At 37.8% G+C, this 27,762-nt stretch overlaps 1 protein-coding gene across 4 annotated transcripts; it reads right to left on the bottom strand.

Moving 5' to 3' along the window:
• Window positions 1-78: 78 nt before the first annotated feature.
• Window positions 79-27,731, bottom strand: LOC139462467 (caldesmon-like). Of its 4 annotated transcripts, none has more exons than XM_071244218.1 (3): window positions 27,663-27,731; window positions 8,615-9,489; window positions 79-7,600 (listed from the first exon to the last, which is right to left on the bottom strand). In XM_071244218.1, exons 2-3 carry the CDS (start codon window positions 9,453-9,455, stop codon window positions 5,589-5,591), a joined length of 2,853 nt encoding a protein of 950 aa, XP_071100319.1. In that variant the 5' UTR covers window positions 9,456-9,489; window positions 27,663-27,731; the 3' UTR covers window positions 79-5,588. The 4 variants fall into 4 exon arrangements, with proteins under 4 accessions (XP_071100319.1, XP_071100318.1, XP_071100317.1 ...); XM_071244217.1 differs by lacking the exon at window positions 27,663-27,731 and adding an exon at window positions 27,289-27,580; XM_071244216.1 differs by lacking the exon at window positions 27,663-27,731 and adding an exon at window positions 15,494-15,624.
• Between the last annotated feature and the right edge of the window lie 31 nt (window positions 27,732-27,762).

Raw genomic sequence — 27,762 nt, 5'->3', positions numbered from 1 at the left:
ACAAGATTCTTTAGCTGTGCTTAGTAATGTGGAAGACAACAACATACAGGTATATCTAATATTTTATTATATGTCAACTTTGTCTCCTCTGAAAGAAGCACTAATTTCCTAATTTAGAAAAATAACAATTTGTTGATGGAACAAACAATGTTTACAATTCTAACATAATAATGTCTCTTGGCAAAGCAATAGTGTAAAACAAGAATTATGTGATAAATATGCATCTGTACTTGTCACACTACAGAGATAGTAACCATGTTCCTGACACATACTTGGCTCAGATGTTGAAACTGAAATAGTCACATCTTGACAAAACGTAACAAAACTGTTTCGTCATTTTAGGTATGTAAGTGCTCAGTTACGCTGTTCAGTACCAAAACCAAATTATGTATACTTACTACTGAGAAAAAGTAGATTCACAATTGGAAAGGTGTGTTGCAATAGCCACCAGCCATGACAGATTAACTTTGGTCATTTGAAATTATTGGGTGTTCTTTAACCTCTTTTGAGTAGTATTTATCTCTGTTACAGACATGCCTGAGTCTAAAAATGACAACTCAACATATAAATAGGTTAAACAGAAGAACGTTACAACAAAACTGATACTTAGAACAATATGCAAGAAGCATCATTACATATATGTTACAAACTGCAAATATTACAATCATCGCAAAATACAAACAAGTTCAGTGACGATACAAATGATCCTGGGTAATCCAGTGTATGATTGTCTCAATCCTGTTATGATCAATACTCTGGACTTTTTTATTTGGGTGAGTGAGTTGGGTTTAACAACACTTTTAACAGTAATCCTGTATATCACTGCGTGTCAGCTTAATGTGGGAGGAAAGCCCAAAGTGATGCAGGTCTCAGATGTTTACCACTTCTGTGAAACCCACGAGCACGGGTACGGTGCTGACAAACCTAGAAACATAATCGGGGTGAACCGGGATTCGAACCCACAATCATAGATTTCTGGCGTGCCCAAGGGATGCAACTCTGCACAGCGAATCGTAGAGCCTTAGACGAACTGGGCCACCCGTGCCCACACTTTTTGTTTTGAGTTTCGGTTTGTATGACAAGACACTAAACGTAAACGTCAAATCAAATTGCATTGCTCTTTATGATCTAATTAGGCCTTCTCAAATACAACCATGTTGTTTTTGTCCCCCCATCTGACTTAGTGCTCAGGAAGACATCATTTCCTGCTTAAACAATCATACAGAGCAGTTTTGTGAGTCAATTACACAAAGCAAGGTCTTGTTTGGAATAAGACAGAATCTGACTAGATCTATGCCGAACTCACGTTTAGAAGAGGTGTCTAAAACTAATAATGTGCATATTAATTATGCTGCAAATCCGAATCCCCAAAAGCATGCTACACTAATACCCCGGTCAATGGATTTGTGTGCATACAATTTTCATTCTGAACTCCCTGAGGAGTATACAACCCAAGTAGTTAATTCATCCTACTGATGGTTGTTGCTGATTTCAAGCTCATACACAACAGAAATTCTGTGCTAAGTCAGAAATAAGAGAGTGAGTGAGTGAGTGAGCATGGTGGTTTTACGCCGCTTTTAGCAATATTCCAGCAATATCACGGCAGGGGACACCAAAAATGGGCTTCACACATTGTACCCATGTCGAAACCGGGTCTCCGGCGTGACGCTTTAACCACTAGGTTACCCAACCGCCCCCAGAGATAACGGAGAAAAAAGGCTATGGTGGCAAATGGATGCATGTTAACATAATAGATTGGAGACATAATACACTGGATCGCCGAGGATGGGTACAAATAGACCCTACCTTAGTGTGACAAGTACATCTAACAATTTCACAATCTATTATATGAACTTCTGACCCTACCCTATGAAAATAAGTAAATACACAGCAGTTTTATCAATGTCCTCTTTTCAAATTTATCAGATTGTCAAGAATAATTCTTTCTGAATGTTGCCAAAGTCAACTTTATACATAGGTCTTTGTGATTTTAATTTTCCAAAATTTCTCTTTCATCTATATGCGACAGTATCAAAATATCCAAGCCAAACTTTCATATCTTACATATTTCATGAATTAATTTCTAATTTTTGAATGGGGACATTGTTCTGGTTGTGTAAAGTAAATCAAGGCACTATTTTACTGATAATAATGTAATGGGTATCTTTTTAAACTTCCAAGTAAAAAAACTACCAGTAACTTAATGCTAAAATAACTAAAGCAATAAAAATGTAAAAGCCTTGTCTAAATACATATATATATAGTTCTGTATATAATAAATAGTCATTAACAGGAATGGACGGACTACTTCATAGTTGTTCAAATGCTTTGTTTACAATCGTATATCACAATAAAATAAACATGAAAACAAATGACTGAACAGATCTCATTTTCACAAAAATGCTTCTTTGAATCAAGCTTCACAAATATAAGCAAGCCTTTTTTTTTCACATTTCTCTAAGTACTCTCTTCTCGAGCCACATCAAGGTTGTTAAAATAACATCACTCAATCTTTAAAAAATCTCAATCGTAATTCTTTTGTTGAAATTTCCACAGACATTTGAAGGCTGAAATAGCAAATACCGGTACATGTGTCCTGTTTTGAAGCATACTGACAATTTAGTTTAGAATAGGACAGTACCGGTATGTGGAACCAAGAAACTGATAAAGCAAATCTCAAACTATATTTCTTCAAATTCAACATTTTTTCAATTTCCCCGCTGTACATTTTCACCTTACTTCAAAGAACATATAACCCATCCATACAGTGATCTACAATATTGATGGCCTAGGAGCTGGACAAGACATGTGAAATGGAGCTTGGAATTGCACTATCCTCAGTTTCTAGAAAGACATACAATGTTGAAAAAACAATCAAATGCCATTATCATTAAAGGTCATTTTCTGTGAACGCTGAAACGTTTACCGATAATATAGACTCTCCTTTCATCCAACAAGTATTGGTACCAGTATAGGTCAACCATTATCCTTTAAAGGGGGACCAGACTTGGGCCAATATTGGCAGTCCCACCAAGTCATTCAAAACACACACATCAAATGTTATGATGTACGTATATACTGAACAAAATAGGTAGAGGATCATTAATATTTGGGGGAATAGTTTGTAGTGAAGACTGACCACACAACTTTGGAAATATATCCCCAAACATGTTCATGATCCCTTACCTTTTTTGTACAGTATATGTCAAACTAGATGTGACCTTTACCCAACTTACACAGAAATGGCTGTCTCAGTTGGACACAAATCACCAATCACAACATCTAGTCTTGAATTTGTGAATGGGCACATTGAGCATGGTCTCTCCTGAAAATGATGTCATCAAAAATTGATGTGTTTATAACCTACTTTGATGGACATAAACACCCCAGCCCCCCAAAAACATTACCAGGTATGTTGTCTATTTTGATACATGTTTTCTTGGTTAGGGCCAGAGTAAGTAGAATATAATGTATCATGCTACAAAGTTCACAGCTGACCTTTCAAGCTTTGACAACATGGCTCCCCATAATACAAAGATGGCAGGAAAGATTCAACAAAATGAGTAAAAAGGCACTTACAAAAACTCCACTAAGCAGGAATAAAACATAAACAAGGAAACATTTTATATACACACAACTGCTGAATCCTGAATCTACAAACATTCTGGTGTTAAAGAGAACTAGATCTTATACACACCCTAGGAAAGTATAGCAATGGCCTCAATTGAGCAATTCAACAGCAATGCCATGTGTTTGCATTAACCACAAAATGTACGCATGGCTTAATTATTGGTTCAATAGGATATGAAAACAGTTTATCTGAAAAGCATTTACAGTATTCGCCGTAAGAAGCACCCTGGGGGCTTAGAATGTTGACAAAGGGGCGCTTGTTAAAAACATTTATATAATGTTTTAAATTTGTGTTTGGAGATTGAGTGGTCGTTAACAAACCTGTTCCAAATGTCAATGAAACTAAAACCTGGATAAATAGTTACTGGGCAATTATACATCCCTTGCACACTCCTGCTTTCAGGTAAAAAATAGTAACATAGACAAAATATGGACAGTCACCAATTTTCGGTCTCAGGAGGGTGCTGTTACTGTATATAGATTAGTCACTTGATTGGTCTAAAAATTGGTCAGGGCACTTATTAGATCAGGGTGCTAATACGTGAATATGTTAATGCTGGAGACAACTGAAAACTCTTTTTATCGGAAGTAACTGTATATACACATTTTGTGCTGTAAGCTGCACTCTAACCAATACTGGAATCAATTATGAAACTACACTCAACTCTAGAAGCAATTGCTTTATCACAGACGTTCATCTATCAATTGTCCTAATACAGCAACATTGCCATGGACCTATGCCTTGGTCATGACGGATTCACTGAGGAATATTTTCCAATACAAAAACTGGACAAAAATTTCAGGTCATAAACAGACTACATCTATTTCACTGACAATATATATATATATATATATATACACACACTCATGCTTATATAAAGGATGCAAATTGGGCAGAGTATCACAGAGTGTATAACATCCTTATAATGATAGTATTATGAGAAGTGGTTCCATAGTCATAGTTACGCGAAACTCGCCGCAAGTGGCGGTAATATTGCTGATGCGACATCATATAGTATTCTCTGACTCCACTGGAGTAAAATGTGAAGGCTAAAATAATTGACATGGACTCGAGTACCCAATTTCAACGGTAATATGCCACACAACTGACACTATCTTTATCTCTCAGCATCATCAAAGTCAAAATGCATCCAGACACTGTACCACTTCTATTCCTTGTCTGCAACTGTTAGAGAGAAGACATGAGTTATCTCTCCTGGTTGTGTACTCAAATCCTTCATTTTGGACTTGAGTCCATCTAAACATGACCTACACTCCATTGAGATGTTCAAACAAATTGATGACAAACTGGTTGCTGTTGATTCTAATCAGGTCACTTCATGAATGGCACTTGTTTATTGACAGCTTCAGCACAGAATTATATACCTCCACAGATGCCAGCTCACACCAACATGTAATTAAGGCAGGGTGGTAGAAAGCGAAGCACAAGACGACAACCTGCATTAGCAACACAGAGGGATGCATGTGGTCTGGGAAGTACACGTAGTGAATCTACTTTGTACAACTGAAAAGTCCAAAGTCACTTCTTTAAACAGTGTAAATATTCAGCCATGACAAATATAATTCAGGATTTTGTTGTCAATAATTTGGCTAATGACAACAAACTTAACTGACTGGTACATAATCAGAAATGATTTGCTCCACAATGAGCAGTTTTTCGTCGCTTATCTGAATATTGCATCTGCTGCAGTGCTGTAGATAGTTTGTATAAAATAGCTTATGATACAATCAATTCCAATACTGCCATATTCCAGAAGCTGTTGGTTATAACTTTTCTGGCCCCAGGATACCACATGGCATCAATATCTTCCAACTCTGAGTACAATATCACAGTTATTTCATATGAACATATCTAAGTAGCCTGAATAATGTGTCTGGATAGTAACCTCAGATATGTATTTATGCATCTGGTTGAAAGTTTCATGTCTCACACGTGATCAGACATCAACTTCATCAGTGATGTCAACACCTCCCTCTGAAGCAGCATTGTCAGCCATGAAGTTAAGCAGACTCCGAGCTTTCTGCAGGTCAACAGAGTCTTCTTCTAGATTATCCCAATCATCCAGATCTTCCTCTACTTCAGACTCATCAAACACTGTTGTCTCTTCACAGAACGATACACGTTTCTTGCTGGATGTCATACTGCTTGGATCCAAAGCAGCCGATCCATCATCATCATACGTGGCAGTAAAGTACCGATGCTGTCCATCAATCAACCCTCTTGGGTCTGTTTCATCAGATCCTTGAGGCTCTGGCCTCTCCCCTCCATCACTGTTAATCCACATTCTATCCGAAAACATGTTCTGAACATGGTTCATGGGCGCTCTTGCCTCTGGTGGAAAAGGTACTCTTGGTGATGAATCGCATGTGAAGCCTGGCTTTGGTTGAGCTGAGGCTGGACGACGTGGAGACTTGGATGACTGAGGATAAGGGATACCAGCAGATGAAGCTGACATTGGTCGTCCTCTAGTTGACATAAGTGCCTTTGATCCCTGTACATGAAGATTAGCCAAGCCCTCATGTTCTCCTTCATCTTCATCCTCAAAGTAACCCTCTCCTTCCTCTACTTCATCGTCATCACTACTGAGGCTTTTCAAAACGTAGTTAACAATATCTTTGGCTATTCTATCCAGTGCCTGTTCAGGAGACTCAGATCTGATGTCAAATGTGGGGTTGATTTCTTCCTCAAATGAACGAACTTGCTTATTTCTTCTAGCATTTTCTCGTATGTTTTCCTGATCTTCCTGGCTGAGAACCCGTCCTCTAGGACACCTCTGTGCAATTGCCCTACCTTGCAAAACATTACCTTCTGCGTTTTGAACAAGTTCTGGAATGGGCCTTTCATATTTGGGCTCTGACTGTGCCAATTCGTTTTGTCTGTGCATTTCTTTCTTCTTCTCTTCATCTTCTTTTCTCTTCACCTGCAGCCATTCATCATACGATATTCTTTGGTTTCTTTCAATCTCCTCCTTACTCAGGGGCCTTACCATAGGCTTCTTTCCAGGCGAAGGAGATCGCTTAGTCTCCTCTGGGGCCTTCTGATTTTTGCCCATACGTAATCTAACTTTCCCTAAAACAGGCCGTCGGTACACATATTTGGTGACAGGTGGTTGGGGAAATTCTGGTTCGGAAAATTCTGGTTGGACAGATTGAGCTAAAGGTGAAGATGGTGGTTCTTCATTAAAGGGGAGCTCTGCAGGTGCCTCCGTCTCAATATAGCCAATGATTGCCTCTCGTACCATCTGTTCTTGCATCTCTTCAACTGTTGTGCCTGGTCTCCGTATTCGGAGTTTGGACCGCTCTGTCCTGATAGGGGCTGGAGCAGACATCGGTCTATTCACTCCGAGGCCATGAATACCAGACACCTGTTTAGCTCTCTCATATGCTCTTCTTGATGCCTCATCATTACGAACGGCTCTGTCATCTTTCTTTCTTCTAAACGATTCTCTCTTCTTCTGTCTCATCCACTCTTGCACAATACGTTTCGAATCTTTATATTTTTCTTCTTTTTCTATTCGTTTCTCAATCTTTTCCTTTCTTTCAAGCTTTTTTCTCTTTCTTTCTTCAGCCTTTTTTCTACGATACTCCAGATCTTTCCTTTTGACCCAATCTTTTACAAACTCATTTTCTGTATTTTTCAAGAAGGTGTCTGTACCTTGTCTTGGTGACCCTGATGTAGACCTACTTCTAGAACTTGACCTACTTCTTGATTTCTTTCTTGGTCTGCTTCTATCCTTACTTTGTTCATTAGCTGTATTTGGTCTCTTATCTGGCGTCCTCTCACGTTGTCGTTCTCGAGATGTTGAGCGATTCTGATTCATTCTTGTGGCTGATAGAGGTCGTGTCCTTGCACTCCGTGCCCTTGACCTTCTTTGACCTGCATTTGTTGTCTGAAGAGTTCTTATCGTGTTGTATGCATCGTCTTCACTGGCAGGGTGTTGTAGGTTTTCTGTAAGGAGATCACATGTCAAACATGTTAAAGGAAACTTCCCATATTTCACAAACAATTTTGAAAAAAACAACACAAAAACACAATTCCCATGACTGACAGTGTGACCAAATGAACAGAACAGTTCTGGTATGATGAATCAAGGTTCACACTAAATTCAGATTTACTTACCTCCCTACAATGAAGTAACACAAACAAATGCAGCTGTTATCATTGCATAGAGGTTATTACATAACATAACAAAAGGGATCGGATGTTAGTGATGACTTGCAAATAAAGAGCGAGCGAGTTGGGTTTAACGCCGCTTTTAACAGTATTCCAGTTATATCGCGGCATGTCAGCTTAATGTGAGAGGAAAGCCCGAAGTGATGCAGGTCTCAGACGTTTACCACTTCTGTGAAACCCACGAGCACAGGTTCCTGGTGTGCCCAAAGGATGCAACCCTGCACAGAGAATTGCAGCACCCTAAATGACTGGGCCACCAGTGCCCTCTTATGTCAAAATAACATAAAACATAATATGAAATAAAACCCTTGATTGAAGCAGCTTTGATGCTACTACAGCTTGGATTTGAGCATTGAACTGTAGAGTTAAGAATGAGAAAAGGGCCCAGGTACACAATTCAAAGTCGTCCAAGCACTACAACCATCAAAATAGTGGGTACAATGTGTGAAGCCCATTTCTGGTGTCCCCCGCCGTGATATTGCTGAAATATTGCTAAAAGCGGCGTAAAAGCGGAGTAAAACCATACTCAGTCAGTCAGTCAGTCAGTCAGTCAGTCAAAATAGTGAGTGAGTGAGTGAGCATGGTTTTACAACGCTTTTAGCAATATTCCATCATTATCACGGCAGGGGACACCAAAAATTGGCTTCACACATTGTACCCATGTTGGGAATTGAACCCAGGTCTTTGGTGTGATGAGCAAACACTTTAACCACAAGGCTAACCTACTGGTTCCCATCAAAATATAACTAATGATAAACACACAACAGAAACTTGTTTGTGTTTCGTCACCTTTATCTCCCCTGCGTCTGTTGAAGCTGCTGTTCCGGTATTGGGCAGGCATGCTCCGTGGCACCAGCACTCCAGAGGGCGGCAGTCCATGGCTGGCAATAGCATACTGTTGTCGAAGCAGCTCCATCTGCTGGATGTGATTGTGAGTCAGTGCAACCTTCTGTTCCAAGAACTGCCCACTTACCAGCTGCTGCAACTCAGAATACTTCTGCTCCAGCTTCTGCTCAGCAGTTTCTAACGGCTCCAAGCCGATTGGCCGGAACTCACGCATCTGGGCCCGTTTGTTGAGCTTCCGTTGCTGTCTCCCTACACGCCCACTGTCGCTCATTGTCTCAATTCTATCGCTTGCAGAGTCTCTATCAGTGCTCCCTTCACGCAGAGAGGAAGTTTTAGCTGATAAATAATTCTGATTAAAATCCCTTTCGTGATTCACCTTTTTTCCACGACCTCTCTGTCTTTGAGGTTGTGAACTAGAGCTAGTATCATGTTCAAAAGTTGAGTCTGCAGTGGTTTCACTGAATTCATTTACAGTGTACGACTCGTCTTCTGATTCTTCTGCAATGCCCAGCGAATGATCCTCTGTTATTCCATTCTCAACATGACCATTAAGAACATGACCATTGGATACAGGTCCATTTTCTCTCTCCAATTTTTCAAAGAAGTTGAGGGTATCATTAATATTGTCAGCGTGTGTTTCAGTCATGTTTTCTACTCTACTGTCAAGATCTGCCGCCTGGTGGGAGCTCTCCACCAAGTCGTCATACCCTGCACCTGATGTGTTGTCACTCTCGTTTACAATATCCTCGAGTAACTTCAGAGATCTGGGGCTGACGTAGCTCATCGCACAGCATTAATGGTGGTCATGGTCATTCAATCTGAAACAAATAGTTGGTATGTTATTATTTTTATTCATGTGAGCAATCACTATCAAATTTGGGAACATCAGAAATGGCCTTCAAAAACAACTTATCCGTGTGGGGAATCAAACTCAGGCCTCCAGTTTGACCAGCAAACACTTTAACCATTAAGCTATCACACTAGTCCCATTGTCCCATGTATGCTAGGAACACGACACTTACAAACTTCCTCGCATTTCTCAGATGTTTCATCAAACACGAATAAAATGCATGTTTGAAATGTTATTCAGTTTTCGTCCGCTTTACCAACCAGTAAAAAATATTGAAATCTGTTATGGAATCTTAAAATGTTCTCTCTAACTTGTTCTAGAAAAAGCTTCACCATGAACAAAGGAAAGCATTCACAGGTACAATGCAGGCTTATGATTGTAATTGTTTATAATTATTTCAAAAACAATTTATATTTTCCCCCTCCAACCTTAGGATATTATGGGCATAAACGTCTGTGCAATGAGTACAATCTTTTATGTATTTGCAAACTATCAGACCTCAGGCGGGAGAGTGACTGAGCAAGTGAGTGAGTGAGTTGGGTTTAACACTGCTTTTAACAGTCTTCCAGCTTGTTAGCTTAACGTGAGAGGAAAGCCCAAAGTGATGCTGGTCTCAGATGTCTATCATTTTGGTAAAACCCACAAACACGGATATGGTGCTGACAAACATTAAAACAAATAAATGGCAAATCGTGATTCAAACCCAAATCAGACCACTGGGGCATCAATGTCTGCAGAAAACAACTATAAGCATGAGTTTCCTTTACAACCCATCTTCCTGAGGCAAGGGGTCTAACTATCTACAGCTTCCAGTCCAGTTTTCACCAAGTGGAGGTTATACCATGAACTAGCTAATGTAGATATGTCTACTTCTGCTGCTCAGCGGTCTTCATTCAATATGTACAATATTTCTATGTTTTGATGTCACCATATTAAACCTTCTTCTGGGTTAGTACAGAAAGTGAGGGGATGTGTGTGTGTGAATGAATGTCTATGTCTATGTCTATGTCTATGTCCAAGTTAAACAAATCTGAGTCCATAATATCCAGCCACAGCTCCAGATTACGTTTCGATTACGTTGGGTTATTACATTTTTCATGGGTAACCAGTATGTTTCTCATCTTTTCATCACTCTATTGGGTTTTCTCCAAAATAAGGGAACATTTTAAGATTTATAAAAAATGAAATAATGCTCTAAATATATTGGCTTGGCCCAGAAAGTAAATTAGTTCGTAATTGTGTTTCTGAAATTGCATGCTGTAAAAGCTTCATTGGGTATTTACACGTATTGTTTTTTACATTTGAGTTTTTCATTAAAGGCATGCGTTTCTGTAATTGGGTTTTGAATATTTTGGGAGGGTATTTTACGCAGCTTATCTGTAGCTCTGTCCATACCTCTAAAATGAATCCACCTAATAGTATCAACATGCATAACAATAGCATCTGGAACTCTTTTATACCCTTACGGGGGCACGGGTTACCCATATGTGCGATTGTGCAGAGTTACGTCCCTTGGGCACACCAGAAACCTATGATTGTGCGATCGAATCCTGGTTCACCCCAGTTATGTTTCTTGGTTTATCAGAACCATACCCGTGCTCATGAGTTTCACCAAAGTGGTAAACGTCTGAGACATGCATCACTTCAGACTTTCCTCCCACATTAAGCTGACACGCCGTGATATAACTGGAATACTGTTAAAAGTGGCGTTAAACCCAACTAACTCACTTTAATACCCTTGCCTGTGATTTCTAAAATTGTCTGTATATCTTTTCCTACTTGGGCCAGGCACTACCCTCGGTGTCACGTATTATCTGGAACAGCGACTCACAAATAAAATGTCGGTTATCTATATATAAAAAAATAATTTAAAAAATATAAAAAACATTGTCCTCTCACAACAAACACAACAATTACACATCCAAAACACACCCTAGTACAAACGACACTGGGAGTAATACATATTTTTTAGGGCTCCGGATAAAAGCTCTGTTTAAAGTCAATGAATATTTACTGCCATGTTATCATTCATTTGCCTTGGTATTGAATGTTTTCCCTGGGTATAAAATATATTTTTACTCTCTTGGGCATGTTGTGTCCTGTCTATTGGGTTTTGTAAACCAATGATTTGACTGTCTTAAAATAATTCTGTTTCTATCATGTCTATACTGTTTCAAGTAACTTCTTGATTAGCATATGTTTGAGTGCTGTCCCAAGCGAGTCATATGAAAGCAACACATGTCTAAGTTACTACAAGCGCGTTGTTGCACATCCATGCATTATTCACTGTATACACGATGCCTGCAGTCAGTAAGAAAACATCTCCGCAGGGCAAGCGAGTAAACCATGTAAACTGACTGTAAAAGTCCCATTTCCAACCTTGCCAAACTAGACTGGAATTTCTGGACTCGATCTTAGTGCTGCTATTACGAATGATGTCCCTTCTATGTCCTTCCAATTGACCAATCGGATTCCACCCCTCATATCACTTGCATTGGCACCCAGTCAAGACAATCTGATCGATCCTCAAGATCTATATTGTAATAAAACGTGTCTTAGTTCACAAATTGCATCAAAACACGTTAGAACCATGATCAAAAACATGAAAAGATTTGGAAAACATTATTTCTTTATGTCCCTGTTATATGTTACACATACAAATTAATCAGGAGGAGGATTATCATGATTATGGGCTTTATTGATATGACAGCATACAGAAACAGAGTGAGATCGATTTTACAAATGAACTTGCTGCTACCTAATCTCCTTGATGGCGACCGTGTTCTTGTAATGATTATCTGTCTTCTGTTGAATATAGACTACCTACATGATCTAAGTGTTGCTGGGGAGGAATCCATTTGTTCATATCATACACAGGTGTAGGTCTGCCGCGGAAATAAATGACATTGAAGGATGATCTTTAGAATTTGATTGGTTCATTTGACTAAATTTGAAGTGGTTAGTGAGTGATAACCACTTCCATCCGTATCACTGCAATGAATATGTGCAAAGAAAAGAGTCTGTTCTATTGACTCATGAAGATATGAGTTGAGAACAGGTCCTCAACAACCCTGCTTGCCGAAAGAGGCAACTAACTGGATTAGATGGGCAGGCTTGCTCGGTTTATACATGTCATCTTATCCCATTTGCCTAGTTCGATGCTCATGATGTCCATCACTGGATTGTCTGGTCCAGACTCAATTATTTACAGACCACAGTCATGTAGCTGGAATATTTCTGAGTATGGAGTTAAACAACAAACAAACAAATAAATAAAACAGTCACGGTTGTTTATAACTTTTGAGATGGTTCATCGTTGATTAAACACTGTTTAATGTTACATTTAACTGTGTTTATCAACACAGAACCACCTTTTGTACAATGGACTTCGCTTTTAGCAGATATTTCTTGTGATTATGGAAAGGTTTTTGTCGCCTTTATTTAGACGACTATGCCACCCATGGCTCCTTATATGTTAAGAACATATGACATGACCTGATGCCCATTATAAGCACCGGAAGCAATGCATACTGTATTTAACATAATAAGCACCCAGGGCGCTTAGAAATAGGGGGCTCTTATTAGAATATTATTTTGGCGAAAAACAACAGAGTTGAAGATTTATATATAACAGATATATTTTTCCAGAATTTAATTTCTATAATTATGGATGTATATAACACATGTATTATACACAAATAAATAAGTCTTGTGTACATTGAACGATCGGAAGTGGTGCTAATTGGGATTGTTCACTAGCCAATATATTAGCAAATATCGCTGTGGGCGCTTATTAGAGTAGAGCGGGGCGCTTATTACGTTGAATACGGTATGTGACATGGTCACTTGTCAATGTGACCATATTTCTACAACACACACACTATCTATAAGTATAACGTATCCACTGAACATCCGGGCAACATAACATGACTAAAAACAGATATTGAATGACAGGACACAAAAATCAAATGTCACAGATTACAACTGCAAGACTTTACACAATTTTCTGTTGGACAATCCTTAAAATAATGTGTTGTTATTTTGATACTTTTTAGATTAAAAAAAACAATTCACAAGCATTCATGGCATCACGATCTGACGCGTAAATTAGGATATCATGTCGCCTCCAGTGAGTTGAGAACAGGTGTGGTGTACAACATGATGTTTACAGTCTCCTGCCAGCAAAGGAAATCGTTATCTCAAACAAGGCTTTTGAATCAAATTAAATTTTCAACACGTATTTCAGCCATGTTTCAGTGTTTGATGTTGCTGTAGGCATGGCAACTTCAAACTTGAAAGTCCAGAGTTGAATAGACGTATAGATCAATGGCAGTTCAACAACACTAGCCTTGATATTCATTACAAATTCCGATAAATTTCAAACTCTTTGTACTTCCAGTTAGTTGAAAGGGCCCAGGACTATAATCATGATACATGTGTAATAACTACCATTGTCTTGACACAATATGAATTTTGAAGAAGGTCATAAGACTGTGAAATTTATTACATCAGGAGTGGGAATGACCAATCACCGACCAAAACATACTTAGTACATCTGGGTTTTTGAAAATAACACTTCATGATAATTTCATCAAATACAAGAACAATCTCATTAAAATCCGATCTCAGTTTTCACTACTGCTAAACAAAGATCTGAGGACATCCCATTACGGGTCAAGTCAACGACCTCTCGCAAACTTTGACCGACCAATGGAATGACTAACAAGAAGTCGACATTAGCCAATCTGAAGGCAGCTTTCTTGAGCTTTAAGACACTAGTTTCAAACTGGCGACTACGCTTCAAAACATATTTTGACGTATTCTTGGTTAAAAAATTTAAAACTGATAAAAAGAACATTCTGGAATAGCTTACAGATGGCCTAGATTGTATGGATATAATCATAAAACCCGTAACTGTTGTTCGGCATACCCTCCATTAAACATTTTGGGGTTGCATTCCTTCTGTCACTTTCATGATCTGGTAAGCAACGTTCTGATTGGTTGGGTGAAAGGTCGTTCTGACGTGACCCGTAATGGGATGTCCTCAGATCTTTGTTTAGGGATAGCGAGAACTAAGATCTGATTTTAATGAGATTGATACAAGAAGAAAATATGGTTTGTTTAATTTCATTTTTATATCAAATAGATTGTGCTCCATATCTGTACAAACATCAGTTTGTATCAATACACAGGAAACATGACCTCACAATACGACACCTGTATCATCGTCCAAAATATCGCAACACCAAAACATAAAAAAATGGCAGTTATGGTGACTTATCCTTTATATATTCTAAGTTCAAGTGGATTGGCTCATACACATCTATTTCATCTCCTCATTGTGATTGCAGTTATTTGTAGTCATGGGTGGTCATGGAAACTTCAAGTTGACATTATCAATAAACCCTCACACCGCTGATCAATAATTTTCCAAAACTTTCCATAGGGACAAATAATTCATGGTTAATAATGGACCTTAATATATTTGGTGAAACTACTTTTCACAACATAAAAAACTGTTTCAAGGATCTTTAGAAACATCAGAATTATTATCTTTAGGGTCAATCAAGTTCCACCAAAACGTTTCCTAACTGTTATGTAGTGGAAAATCTTGACAGGTATCTCACACAATTTCTTCATGAATATCCTGATTATACAGCTGTCCACAATAACGAACTAGACTTCCACAACAACACATACACACCAACACACACACACCAACACACACACACCAACACACACACACACACACACACACACACACACACACACACACACACACAACAAATGACAAATTAAGGGTTCCTATGTTATATGAGAAACACACAGAAATTGATAGAATTAATTGAGAATGACAACCGGTACAGATCTAAATATAATATGCAATAATCTATACAAGTAGCTCCTTCAAACAGCTCAATAACAACAGCAAAGCAAACAAATGCTTCCAAATGAGAACAACATAGACTCACGTGATGGCGTCAACATCATGAGAAGAATTAGTTACCAGATTTCATGAATATAGACAAGAAATTCAGCATATATCCAAGGAAAACAGGGCTCACTTTAGGGAGCACCAATGCTTGACAACCACTGACGGCTGTCAAACACAGCATAGTGTGTCGGATCAATCAAGCATGATTATTTTGCTACGCCGGCACACACCGTTACAAATAGCCATACAGACATGCACCTACAACATAGCTAGGTTGGCAATAGAGCACGGTATTCAAAGGCTAATCCTTTGATCCAGCTAGCAGAGACCATTGGGGGGAATAGATCCGTAAACGCAGAATAAACCTTGCAAGCGTCACAAGAGCCGACTCTTAGCCCCTTGAATAAACATGTTTTTATCCATGAAATATGGTATATCACATTCAAACAGAATGAATGGAAACTAAGCACGTTTCTAAAGACACAAAAGGAAATATTTTGTATCATCCTACAGAATGAGTTCAAATTAATTGCTTGAACTGTATAGAAAATGTTGTCCAATGACCCATATAGGGTGAATTTACCTGCCTAACTACGGCACTTAGTTTACACTGATATGAGGTGCTGCCACAACAACAGATACATTCAGCATGTTCAGATCCCCTGACCGTCTCCACAATAGAAATACTGTAAAAGAGGGATACTAGCTTCAACAGCTTCATCCCAGCAGCTTGTAGCACAGTGTTCCACTGTGAGGGGCTTAGACTGCATAATATTTCTTCTTAACTTAACAAAACATGAACTACTCTGTTGGCATAGATACAGCTACTTGACCATAGTTGAGGCAGCGATTACAATTCAAGTTCTCTTATATCTTGTATAAGCAAAAGAATGTTCTCTTTCTTCCACTTATGTCAAATCATTTTGGCCTTATTTAAGGACGATCAGTTCTTAAGTTAATTTTCGAATGTAAGATTGGATTCATCTAAACTTGTATTCGAACTGTGATTGGACATATTTGTTTTTCAAACCCTTAGAAGTTTTATTGAAATGATTATTATTATGATTATGCAAACATTCTGCATGAAAAGTGCAAATACATGAATTATGATTAAATATTTAAACAATTGTGTAAATCATCAAGTAAAAATATATATCTTATTCTTATTTTGCCTCAATTATCTTGACTTGAAAAAATATGTACATACACTGTACAACAATGTTCTCACTTATTTTGATATTTCGGCAAAAGTCGGTACAATAATACAAGGAATTCCAAACCCTGTATAAATAAGTCTCCTTGTCTGGAGGTCATAATGACTCTCAGACACGACTATTGAAACTATGGTAAGAAATGTTGTCTACCAAAGTCAACTGAGAATACTTACTAATCAATGCTAATGACATCATGAATTATACATTGGTCGAGCATACTGAAGGTTAATATATCACCATGCTTCACTGCAGTTTCTTGGCTCTGAGCTGTAGTTAATGACTCCAAACTGTGAAAAGTACCACACATCTTCAAAAGGAAGCCCTGAGGTACTATAGCCAAATAAGCTATGGTAATTTTACCAATTTTATCAATACTACAGCAATATCACATTGGGGGATACCAGAAATGGACTTCACACACAGCCCATATGGGGAATTGAAGTGACAAGCAAATGCTTAAAACACTAAGCCACCCTAATTGGTCTCTTTACAGCTGATGAGTGAGTGAGTTTGGTTTAACGCCGCTTTTAACAGTATTCCAGTTATATCACAGCATGTCAGCTTAATGTGGGAGGAAAGCCAGAAGTGATGCAGGTCTCAGATGTTTACCACTTTGGTGAAACCCACGAGCACGGGTATGGTGCTGACAAACCTAGAAACATAATCAGGGCGAACCGGGATTCGAACCCACAATCATCGGTTTCTGGCGTGCCCAGGGGACACAACTCTGCACAGCGAATTGCGGCGCCCTTAGACGACTGGGCCACCCGTGCCCCCTTTACAGCTGATGATGACTGGTAGCTGGATGCTGGAGGCTGGTTTTGGATCGACACAAAGAGATAGACTAATAATCATTTTTTTTAAGTGCAGTAACTGACAAAAAAATCCCCAATGACATAATCCATAGTAAATGACATGTTCCTACAATGTACAATAAAAATGTTACAATTCAGATTTAATTGAGCCCTTGAAACTAAGGTTTGCTATGCAGTATCTTGTTGTATATATATATATATATATTCTAAATACCTGGTTCCACATATACAAAGCAATGTTAGTGTCAAGTCTATGTTATGGGAGTTTTGATGTTTGTAGTGCTAAGATCACTTTGCTTATTATGGTCTGCTCCTGAACACAAAAGTCATGAATCAATACCACATGATTTCTTCATTATTATATAGGGTTTTTTTTCAACAAAACAGTCTTGTTTGATAAAAAAGTATTTTTTAATTTTATTTTCTGGTCTTGGTTTTAGCTTTTTTGGAAGAGCCCACAAACTGAAAACTACTCATATGTCTACTTGTACGAGCCAGCTTTATCCTGTCACCTGGCCTAGCTGTTATATAATGTCATAAACTACAATCATGTAACATCATAAGACAAAGGTGAAAAGCTATAGCTGTACAGTATATGTAGACAAAAGCCGCTAATCTCCACAGTGACACCAGATCATAAATAACACATATGCTGCTTCCAGACAACTGAACTTTAGCTGATTTAATAGGATTTATAACCTCTTTCCACAAATATTCATAACGTGGCAGGTCACAGGTTTTTTTATTTCCTAATCATGATTTACTGCAATACTTAAACAATATCGTTGCAATGATTTATTTCCGTGTGGTCCATGACATCAAATGTTACTTAGGATTTTATTGAAACTCATACTGCCAACAAAAATACAATCAATATATTTTAATCCCCACGTTTCCCATTAGGCCTGTCGTTGATCATTGTTGACACTTCAACACAATTGACTCGAACACCATCGACACCACAACTATCAATATTGTGGAACAAAAACATTAGAGTATACCACATTCTAATCAATGACTTCATGACGGACTAGTTCCAGGGACACATCAATACCCTGAAGGGAGAACAGCGTGAACAGTCAAGTGTTGCCACAACAATCAACTTGATTTTATACTTAATGTTTCACAGGTACTTCTTGGTAGACAAGTACAGCAAGGTGTGGTTCCCCAGCATGACGAGACATGCAATAAGGACATTAACACAAGAAAGGCTTTAAAGGTGCACTCAACTTTTCAATCTGCGCCAAAGGCCAATGATCAATAAAAAACAATTTGATGTTGGTCATGTTCATCTAAATATGTTCTGCTAAGAAACTCAAAATGTTTGACAACGGCTGATCTTATATCTCGAATGTTGTATTTATTTTTATCTATATCTATAGCATGTACCAATGGTTGTTCAACATTATTGTCAATTACCACATTCCCATCAAGTCTGGACTAGACAATAAACAACAATCCAGGCTATCGGGGTAAATGATAACTAATCAACCAAATCACCGAGTCAGACCACCCAATCCCCTTAATTTGGCACCACAAGAACAGGATACTGGGGACCGAATCCACAAGGTTTCATGTGTTTGGAAGTTACCATTAATTTACCATTAACCTATGTCGATGCCAGTCAAGTTTTCAATCATGATATAGAAATTGATTTATCAGTCTGGCTCATTTATTGACAGGCTGCCGTCATGTACCCTGGTGGCTGGAATATTGATGAGCGTCAAATATTTGTTTGTTTGTTATTTAACGTCACACACAGCAATAGTCCAGCTATATGGCCGTGACATGTCAATAATCAGACAATCTTTTGATCATAATTGTGAGCAGCGATCCAGTGTTGGTATATGATGACATGCAATCAACTAAGTCACCCAATCTGACCACCCGATCCCTTTAGTCACCTCTTACGGACTTATCATTTATAATAGGGGCAGGTTGGTCAGAGGGAATCTGGGGAAGGTCACCAATAGACATAACAGTCTCCAGTGGAGGGTCATAAAAAATATACATTTTTGGAAAGGGTCATGGATAAATAGACATTTTATGATAAAATATAAAGTTCTTGTGCATTTTGTCTTTTCAGGAAGGATCATGATAAAAATGTACGAGGGCAAGGGGAGGGTCATCCCAAATATCACAAGCTTTAGGGGAGGGTCATTATTTTCTGAACATTTGAACATCAAAAACCTCTGCCTGCCCACCTAACCATATACCGTATATGACCGCGGATAAGCTGACCCCCTAGATAAGCCGAGGTGTTAATTTGACCATTGAAATACGAAAGAAAATGATATGACCCGCAGATAAGCCGAATCAGGAATGAAAGACAAAAAACACTGCAAGACATGTGCCGGTACTCGCAGATATTCAAAAATATAAGATGAAAAACGTTGTAATTATATTGAAAAAGTCATTATTATTTCTAATAAAGATTTAACAAACCAGTCATCCACTTTCATAATGTGGGAAGCTGTTTCTCGTGGGTTTTTTTAATCTCATAATGATCGTTTTATGTTGCCATCAACAACCAAGCGCCATTTTGTGAATCGGTGTATATAGAATTATGAACCCGTGAGAAAATATATCAGCTGGAGCAAAGACTCGCAGTTTGAATTCAGCATCGTAAGCATGGCGTTTTCGTTTAAAACTCATGATGAAAATGTCAGTCAGTAAAAATATACCAACTTTTATAACCCCCTTTACACCACTATTGTATGTTAATCCAATTGAATTAAATAAACTATAATACTAAGAACACATTGAATGACCATCACTTACTCACAGGCTTCTCCAGTTTATTAAACTAATCTCTCGAAAACAAAGGAATTAAGCCCCTACTCCCAACACGATCGCTAAGCACCCACAACTTGAAAATGTTTGTGTAAACAACATGACAATACCAATCGACCCGTTATTATCAATGCACATTTCCTTGTGTACCGTGTTGCTTTAAACAACAGGAAGCAATCACAGTGGTCACCGTTTGTGACGGTCACAGGAAACAGCTGATCACATGTTTTTGCAAATGGCGAACGGAATAACTCGCTGATACAGTTGTTTATTTGCCTCTTTCAATAAAGGTAGACACTTGTTCACTATCAATTTATGAACAATGCAAAACGTACGTTATTGGCGATTTTATCTGGGTATTATATATTATAGCTGTGAATTACATATAATGTTACATGTAAAGATTGTGGAGTTTACGAAGAACGATAAACTTTGAACATTCAATTGAAAACTTATTATCGGAAGTAGTAACATGCATAACATTTTTTATATAATGACAACATTGGTGTATAATCATAACTTTATTGATAATTTATAACAATAATGGCTCTAGTCGTGGCAACTTCCAAACTTTCGGGAAGTTGTAATCTATCGGACCGTCATTCAGGCGATGTTTCTGACAGATCACGATCTGAAAAATACTATCATGAAAGTGTATCCCGTGGATAAGCCGACCCCTTTCTACAGAATCTTTTTTCTGGTCCTCAAAATTCGGCTTTATACGCGGTCATATACGGTATTGAATGGCCGGTCCCTTACAACCAGAATTGGTTCATGGGGGCCTGTTCCAAAATGGAATCCCCACAGGGATCGACGTTAAACAACAGACAAAACAAACACATCAGAATCATAATAATAACTGACTCAACAAGTGTCAAAATCCTACCTACATTACTTCGCCCTACATCATGTCAACAGTCTTCTGAGGTTTCAAGCATGAATATAACCATTTCCCAATGGACCTGGTTCAGGAATGTGTTTTGAACAATCATGTTCAATGAATTGTAACTGATCACTAGATCCCATTATGGCTCATTTGTCATGCTGTCAACTAATTACATAGTCATGGCCAGTAGCTGGGTATTAGAGCCGACTCACCAAGTCTATTATTACACAGTCTTCCTCAAATGTCTTTTGTATTTTACTATGCCTCGTTATCATGCCTGTAATGGGCTTTTCTGTACTCTGATTGTCCACCCAGGGTTAGCCCAGAGATATGGTTCTCACCCTAACCAACTAGGACTCTACCTGGTGTTAGCTGAGATATGAGGTTCTCACCCTAACGAGGACTCCACCTGGGGTTAGCTTAGATATAAGGTTCTCACCCTAACCAACGAGGACTCCATCTGGGGTTAGCTGAGATATGATGTTCTCACACTAACGAGGGGTGAGATTGGGTTTAATGTCTGACAAAAATTAATCAAGTGTGGTCCAGACAATCCAGTGACTGATGTAGTGAGCATCGATTCACGCAATTGGGATAAAATAACATGTATTAACAAAGTCAGCGAGCCTGACCACCCAAACTGGGATGGAATTATGGAGTTGCATTTTGGCTGGACCACGATCCTATACATAGTCCAATCACATCCCGTAACAAAATCGAAGTCCGGTTCATAAACAACATGGCAACTACAAAGCATGTGTACCATCAACGGGTTGTCAACAAATATTTTCCAAATCTTTTCATGTTTTTAATCCAGGTGCTCGAGTGATTTACTGCACTTCATCAGGTTAAATCCATTTCATTGCAATAAAGATGTTTACTATCGATTAGATCGTCTTGACTGGGCGCCGCCATTTTGTTTGAAGCAAATACAAATTATTTGAAAGGTCGAATCTGATTGGTCAGTAGGGGGACAAAGAAGGGACATAGCTCGTAATAGATACTGGTGGAGCTACGATCAAGCCCAGAAATTCCAACCTGGTTCGGCAAGGATGGAAGCTGGACTCTTTTTTTTTGGACTAGGGGAGATGTTTTGAACAGGCAGAGTCTTGCATTTCTTGATTTACCAATTATAGTGATGCTGTTCAATTTGACAAGAAAAAACATGATTATCAGAGATGCAATTTACTGCAACTGTAAAACCTTGCAGACCTGTTTTCAAAGGTTTTAGTTCATGACACTATTGTATTCCCTTTCGTACCTAAAATACTATGTTCAACTGAAGTTATTAGACATGCCAGTGGAATGAAATACATTGAGTGCATAGTTAAAGAAGTAACGAAAGCAATGTCTGCATTGCATCACATCACCCACGTCTCCACAATGCAATGAAGTGATAGAAAAACACAATGGAATGTGAAATTCCTCACATATAATTAAAAGCATTAATTATTGACAAGTGCTGGAATAAGTTGAGATCTAATTATCTGTCTGCTGGAGTTGTAGATCCACTTTCCTTGTAACACCAGTGTTTCATAAACTATTCATCCACACAATCAATACTATTACAGCCATCTCATTGAGCATTGCACATACATCTTAAAGTCAAATTGGACAGTGACACGTGACTCTTAAAGGCACAATCCTCGGATTTTCATTGCTACATTTTGCATAAGAATATGCTATTTCCTACAATATTCATGTTTTAACAATTTACTCTATTTGTCCTGTGAGAATTAACATTTTTTTTAAAATGTGCGAAATGTAAACATACTCCTAACAATTTTGTAATAGTTTGCAAATATTCTAAGAAGTTACATAATCTGAGGAAATAACTGACAAGGTTAACTGTTTCTTTGATAACATCATGTTACTAGATCCAACCTTCCAGCAGGTTGTTAGTAAGACAGCAAATCGACATGTCTTTTCAAATGGGAGTTGTGCTGAAAATATTTCTTCTACCTACTATACATTCTTAGCAACTTACACTTCTGACTGATAACTAAGATGCCTTTAGTCAATGATAGTTGTATTGAGGCAGAATAACACAGATGGTTTAACTATCCTAAAATATTGTTAATAGTTATTTCTTCATAAATACCCAGTGAACGGAAAATGCAGTTTGTGGAATTTCATTTAAAACAATGTACCTTTATCCATTATAAGGAATTACTTGGAGCCATTGACTACCCTGCGATATAACCGAATCTGCGGTATTGCAAAGATCATCATAGTGAAAGATGACTGTATGTTGGTTTTTTTCTCCTACCATACTTTTCTTTAAAGATCAAATTTATCTTATTTTGTGTTTCATATATTGTTGTTTCACAGTTGATAACATGATGACTTTTAAACCAAATGTGAACTTTACAAAGCCAGTAGAATCTACCAATAGGCAAGCAGAGTTGACTGAGAAATGCTGTCAATACTTGATGAGGAACATACAGTTGAAACGGTGCAGTAATTTTTAATGTTTCAGTTGTTTCCTCATTGTTGCATCTTCTAGAGGCAAGGGTGTTACATGACTGTAAAAGTCCAGTTTCCATCCTTGCCAAGGCTGGAATTCTGGAGATACATTTTGGCTGGACGGTGCACAGTCCAATCAAACTCGTGCAACTAACTAGACATCCGGTTCGTAAACAAAATGGATTTCAACTTGCAAATTTCCGTCGACTGCAGGATTTGTCAAGCATGTGTACTGTCAACTGGGCATTGACAGATATTTCCAAATCTTTTCATGTTTTTAATCAATGTGCTCAAACGTGATTTGATGCACTTCACGAGGTAAGACCCATTTTATCACAACATAGATCTTGATTATCAATAAGTCTGTCTTGACTGGGCGTCACCATTTTGTTTGAAGCAAATGCAAGTGACAGAGCTACAGATAAGCTGCATATTTGCGTAAAATACCCCAAAGAATATTCAAAACCCAATTACTTTCAATTAAGTTGCGTACTGAAATGCATATATTAAATGAAAAACTTAAATGTACATGTATAAAAACAGCATGCGTAAATACCCAATGATGCCTACAACAGAGCTAATTTCTGAAACACAGTTACAAACTAATTTACTTTCTGAGTCAAGTCTTTAGTTAAAACCCTTATATACATGATATATACATCTGAAACATTATTTTTCACTTTTTTTTAAATCAGCTCATTTTGGGAAAAAAAACAATAGAGTGATGAAAAATGAGTGAAAAAATATTGGTTACCCAATGTAAAATGTAATAACCCAATTAAAACAGAAACCTTCGAGTAAAAACTCAACTGCTAAAAAAGTTATCTGGAGCTCTGAAGTGATATGAGAGGTGGGATCTGATAGGAGAGACATAGATGGGACAGAACTCATAATAGCTACTAATGGCACTGCGAACGAGCCACGAAATTCCAGAGTAGTCTACAAGGGTGGAAACTGGACTTTTGTAGTCAGTTAACGCCCCTGCCTTGGGAAGATGTCATTGTAGAGGTTGTGCCATCCTTAACAGAAATCTGAATGGAGTAAATTGTGCATCTAAATATTTGTTTGTGTTTGGATATTTCAAAGAAGTGACACACAGTCAGCAATGGCTGCTAAAAAAGGAGATATTTCAACTGAACAGGGAGATAACTCTCAAGTATTCAAGTAGACATCATACCAAATCGCCATTTCAGTCCTACTATACTCTCATAATGCCATGTCTTGTGATATTCCCATATAAAAATACATAAAGCCTTTGAAATGTTATTTTCATGTGACAATGTTAAAATGGTTATCATTTAAGGGAATAGCAAATATTGGATATCATAAGATCGTAACCACACGAAAATATTCCCATATTTCCTTGTATCTGACATTTATTTAGATAGAATATCAGCAGCAAACTGTCAAAAAAATTGGACATGTTAACAATTATTCATGTTTTCATCATACAGCCCTTAATTAACTTCACTATTTGGATATGTTATGTGGTAGAGTTAATTAACCGCAAGACATTGAATTGACTAATTAACTTCAATAAACAGAACTGGACTAATTAACTTGATACACAGAGCAGGAAAAGTAATCAATACTGATGATTTATTTAGTGGTCCTTCAACATGTACCAGTTCATGTTAAGCAAAATTCAAAACGCTTTTCAGGTATTTCTGAGTAATGTTAAATTTGCATATCAGTACTGCCTTTTACAATTCTTATAACTTTGATGCATAATAATAACCTAGATCTTATGCCAGTGTGTCTTAGAAAAAGGCCTGCATTAATATTCATTAATGCAATATTTAAAACAGCAATTTATTCTGATTCTTAACTTGACTGCAACATGAGGATTGGAATATAATGCCTTTTAACCTTAATTGTGAAACTTTATCTTCCTCCAATAATTTGATAATGTTTTTCGAATGAAACGTGTAGATCTACTGAGGGTCTTAAAGCTGTACATCGCAACTTGTTAACTAGTAAATAGGCACACAGAAAACGTAACTTGAGAAATGTTTGAATTAGGTATTGCGATTCTTACAGTTTCATACAAAACTTCTGTGAAAAGGCTTGAAAAATCATTGAAAAAAAAACATTAATTATTTCATATCATATTTGTGTATTATAAAGCTAATTTTCATATTTTCATTTAACGTAACCTTCAGCTCCATTCAAAATAAGATTCCTATCCCCTCAACAATGCTTAATTATTACGTTGAATACGGTATATGCTTTCTCCTTCATCAGGTGAATTATAAACGAGTAAGCATATACTCCGAAACATTGTGTTCCTCATAATAAAAAAGTTGTCATCCATAAATTCTCTTATTTATCTGTATCACATGTAAATGCCTTTCAAAGACATGATGTAAAACAAGCTTGGGTACTCTACTATTTGCTTATATACTCCCACCCCATGGTACCGCGGCATTCATCGTATCGCGGCATTTGTGATTTCCGATAGTTCACGCGGGACACGCCTCTTAGCGGCTGTCTTTTAATGCAAATCAGTAACCACGAAGTGCTCACTTCGTAAACAATTTCAATTTCCTCGGAATGTTCCGTCTGCTGTAAGTAAGGAGTTATTTATCAGTTGATACATATTTCTGGCATCTGTTGTAATATTGCCTTACCCCCATCTATCAATGGCCAACTATATAACCCGCAGTTCCCCAAGTAAACTTTCTCTATCGACCTGAACTAGACCATCTGCATATTCATGGCGTCTATTGAGGTAACGGAAGTTACGTAGTCCGCACATTTTTTCCCGCCCTGTGCCCAGAATCTATTGGGAGATCATAAGGGCCATAATGCCAAACTTAGAAATACGTTCTTCACTATTAACCAAAAGATAAATACATACTTTGGGCATACTAGGAGTGCTTTTTATATATTTATTGTTGACTTTTAACATTTTTCCATTTTGTGACAAATTATTGTCATCCAATTTTTTTTAAACAATCTTAAAATATCATTTCTGATATTTTGATGTTGACTTATAAAAATATTTTTCTCTTATTTTTCGGTAAATATGCATTGAATACCTATTGCTGATAACACATTTAGAATTTTACTTGTGCTGTCTTTGCACTTGTCTGGACAAATCACTGATGTCTGGCATGATCATATCAAGTGGTTGGTAGAATTATGTCCTCTTTTTGTCCAATTCGGACCTCCATACACAACTTTTCTCTGTACCGCGATACGATGGAGTTCTCTCCCTTGTCAAACAGAGCGCGAGGCCCGGCTTTTACTCGGAGCTACTGATGTAAATAATGAACTTTTATCAGTAAAATATGCATTGTTTGATAACATGAATGATATCTGATACAGAGAACACGAATAAACATAAAGGTTAGTGAGTGCATTTTGTTCCGTTTAGCGTACATGACAAGTACCGCGATACCCCGAGGTTGCAGGCTATATATTCTGGTTGTCATTTATTCTATTACATGCATGATGAATATAACTGTGTTGTTCCGTGTAGACTCATCAGTTTTCAAGAGCTTGATGTTCTTACAAAATGAAATCCGACTCCGTACAAAAAACATCACCTAGTCGCAGGCGATGGCAACTCAGCTTTTCACACTTCTGACAGGTGTGCACGTGCATCTCCTGCTTACCGTAAATAGATGTGCTGAATGCGAGCATGTCGACTTACCTGTATCAATACAATAGAATATTCTATAATCTGTGTTGCACGTGTATCCCTTCTGATTCTGTACTTTCTTCCCCGTCAGTCAAAGAAGCACACCCATGTGGCAGTGTTATTCTCACAACAAGCACGAACCACGGTGAATACTTCGCACAGCCATGTTTACCGTTCCTACCATAAACAGTTACTAGCTGTTCCTAGTATTGCCACCACTCCCTCAGGGTATGAAACGAGACAGTACTATTTTCATCCGTTGATATGAACTAAGATCATCACCAGCTGATTAAGTAGATAAAGATGGTATTACGATTTAAAGGATGACAGATAAATATTTATCAAATGAAGACAAGAAACTATTCTACACGAAATTTTATGATTACCTGTAAATCCCATTAAGGGGAGAAGAGATGGTCGCCACAAGAGCAATTCACGTTTTACTTCGCGAGACCTACCTGTGGTACCATGACGACAGGGGCGCGC

Source organism: Haliotis cracherodii, unplaced genomic scaffold (genome assembly GCF_022045235.1).
Source record: "Haliotis cracherodii isolate W230 unplaced genomic scaffold, xgHalCrac1.p SCAF_15, whole genome shotgun sequence".
Classification (NCBI taxonomy): domain Eukaryota; kingdom Metazoa; phylum Mollusca; class Gastropoda; order Lepetellida; family Haliotidae; genus Haliotis; species Haliotis cracherodii.
The sequence above is the reverse complement of the archived record's forward strand: the minus strand, read 5'-3'. Positions and strand labels throughout refer to the sequence as shown.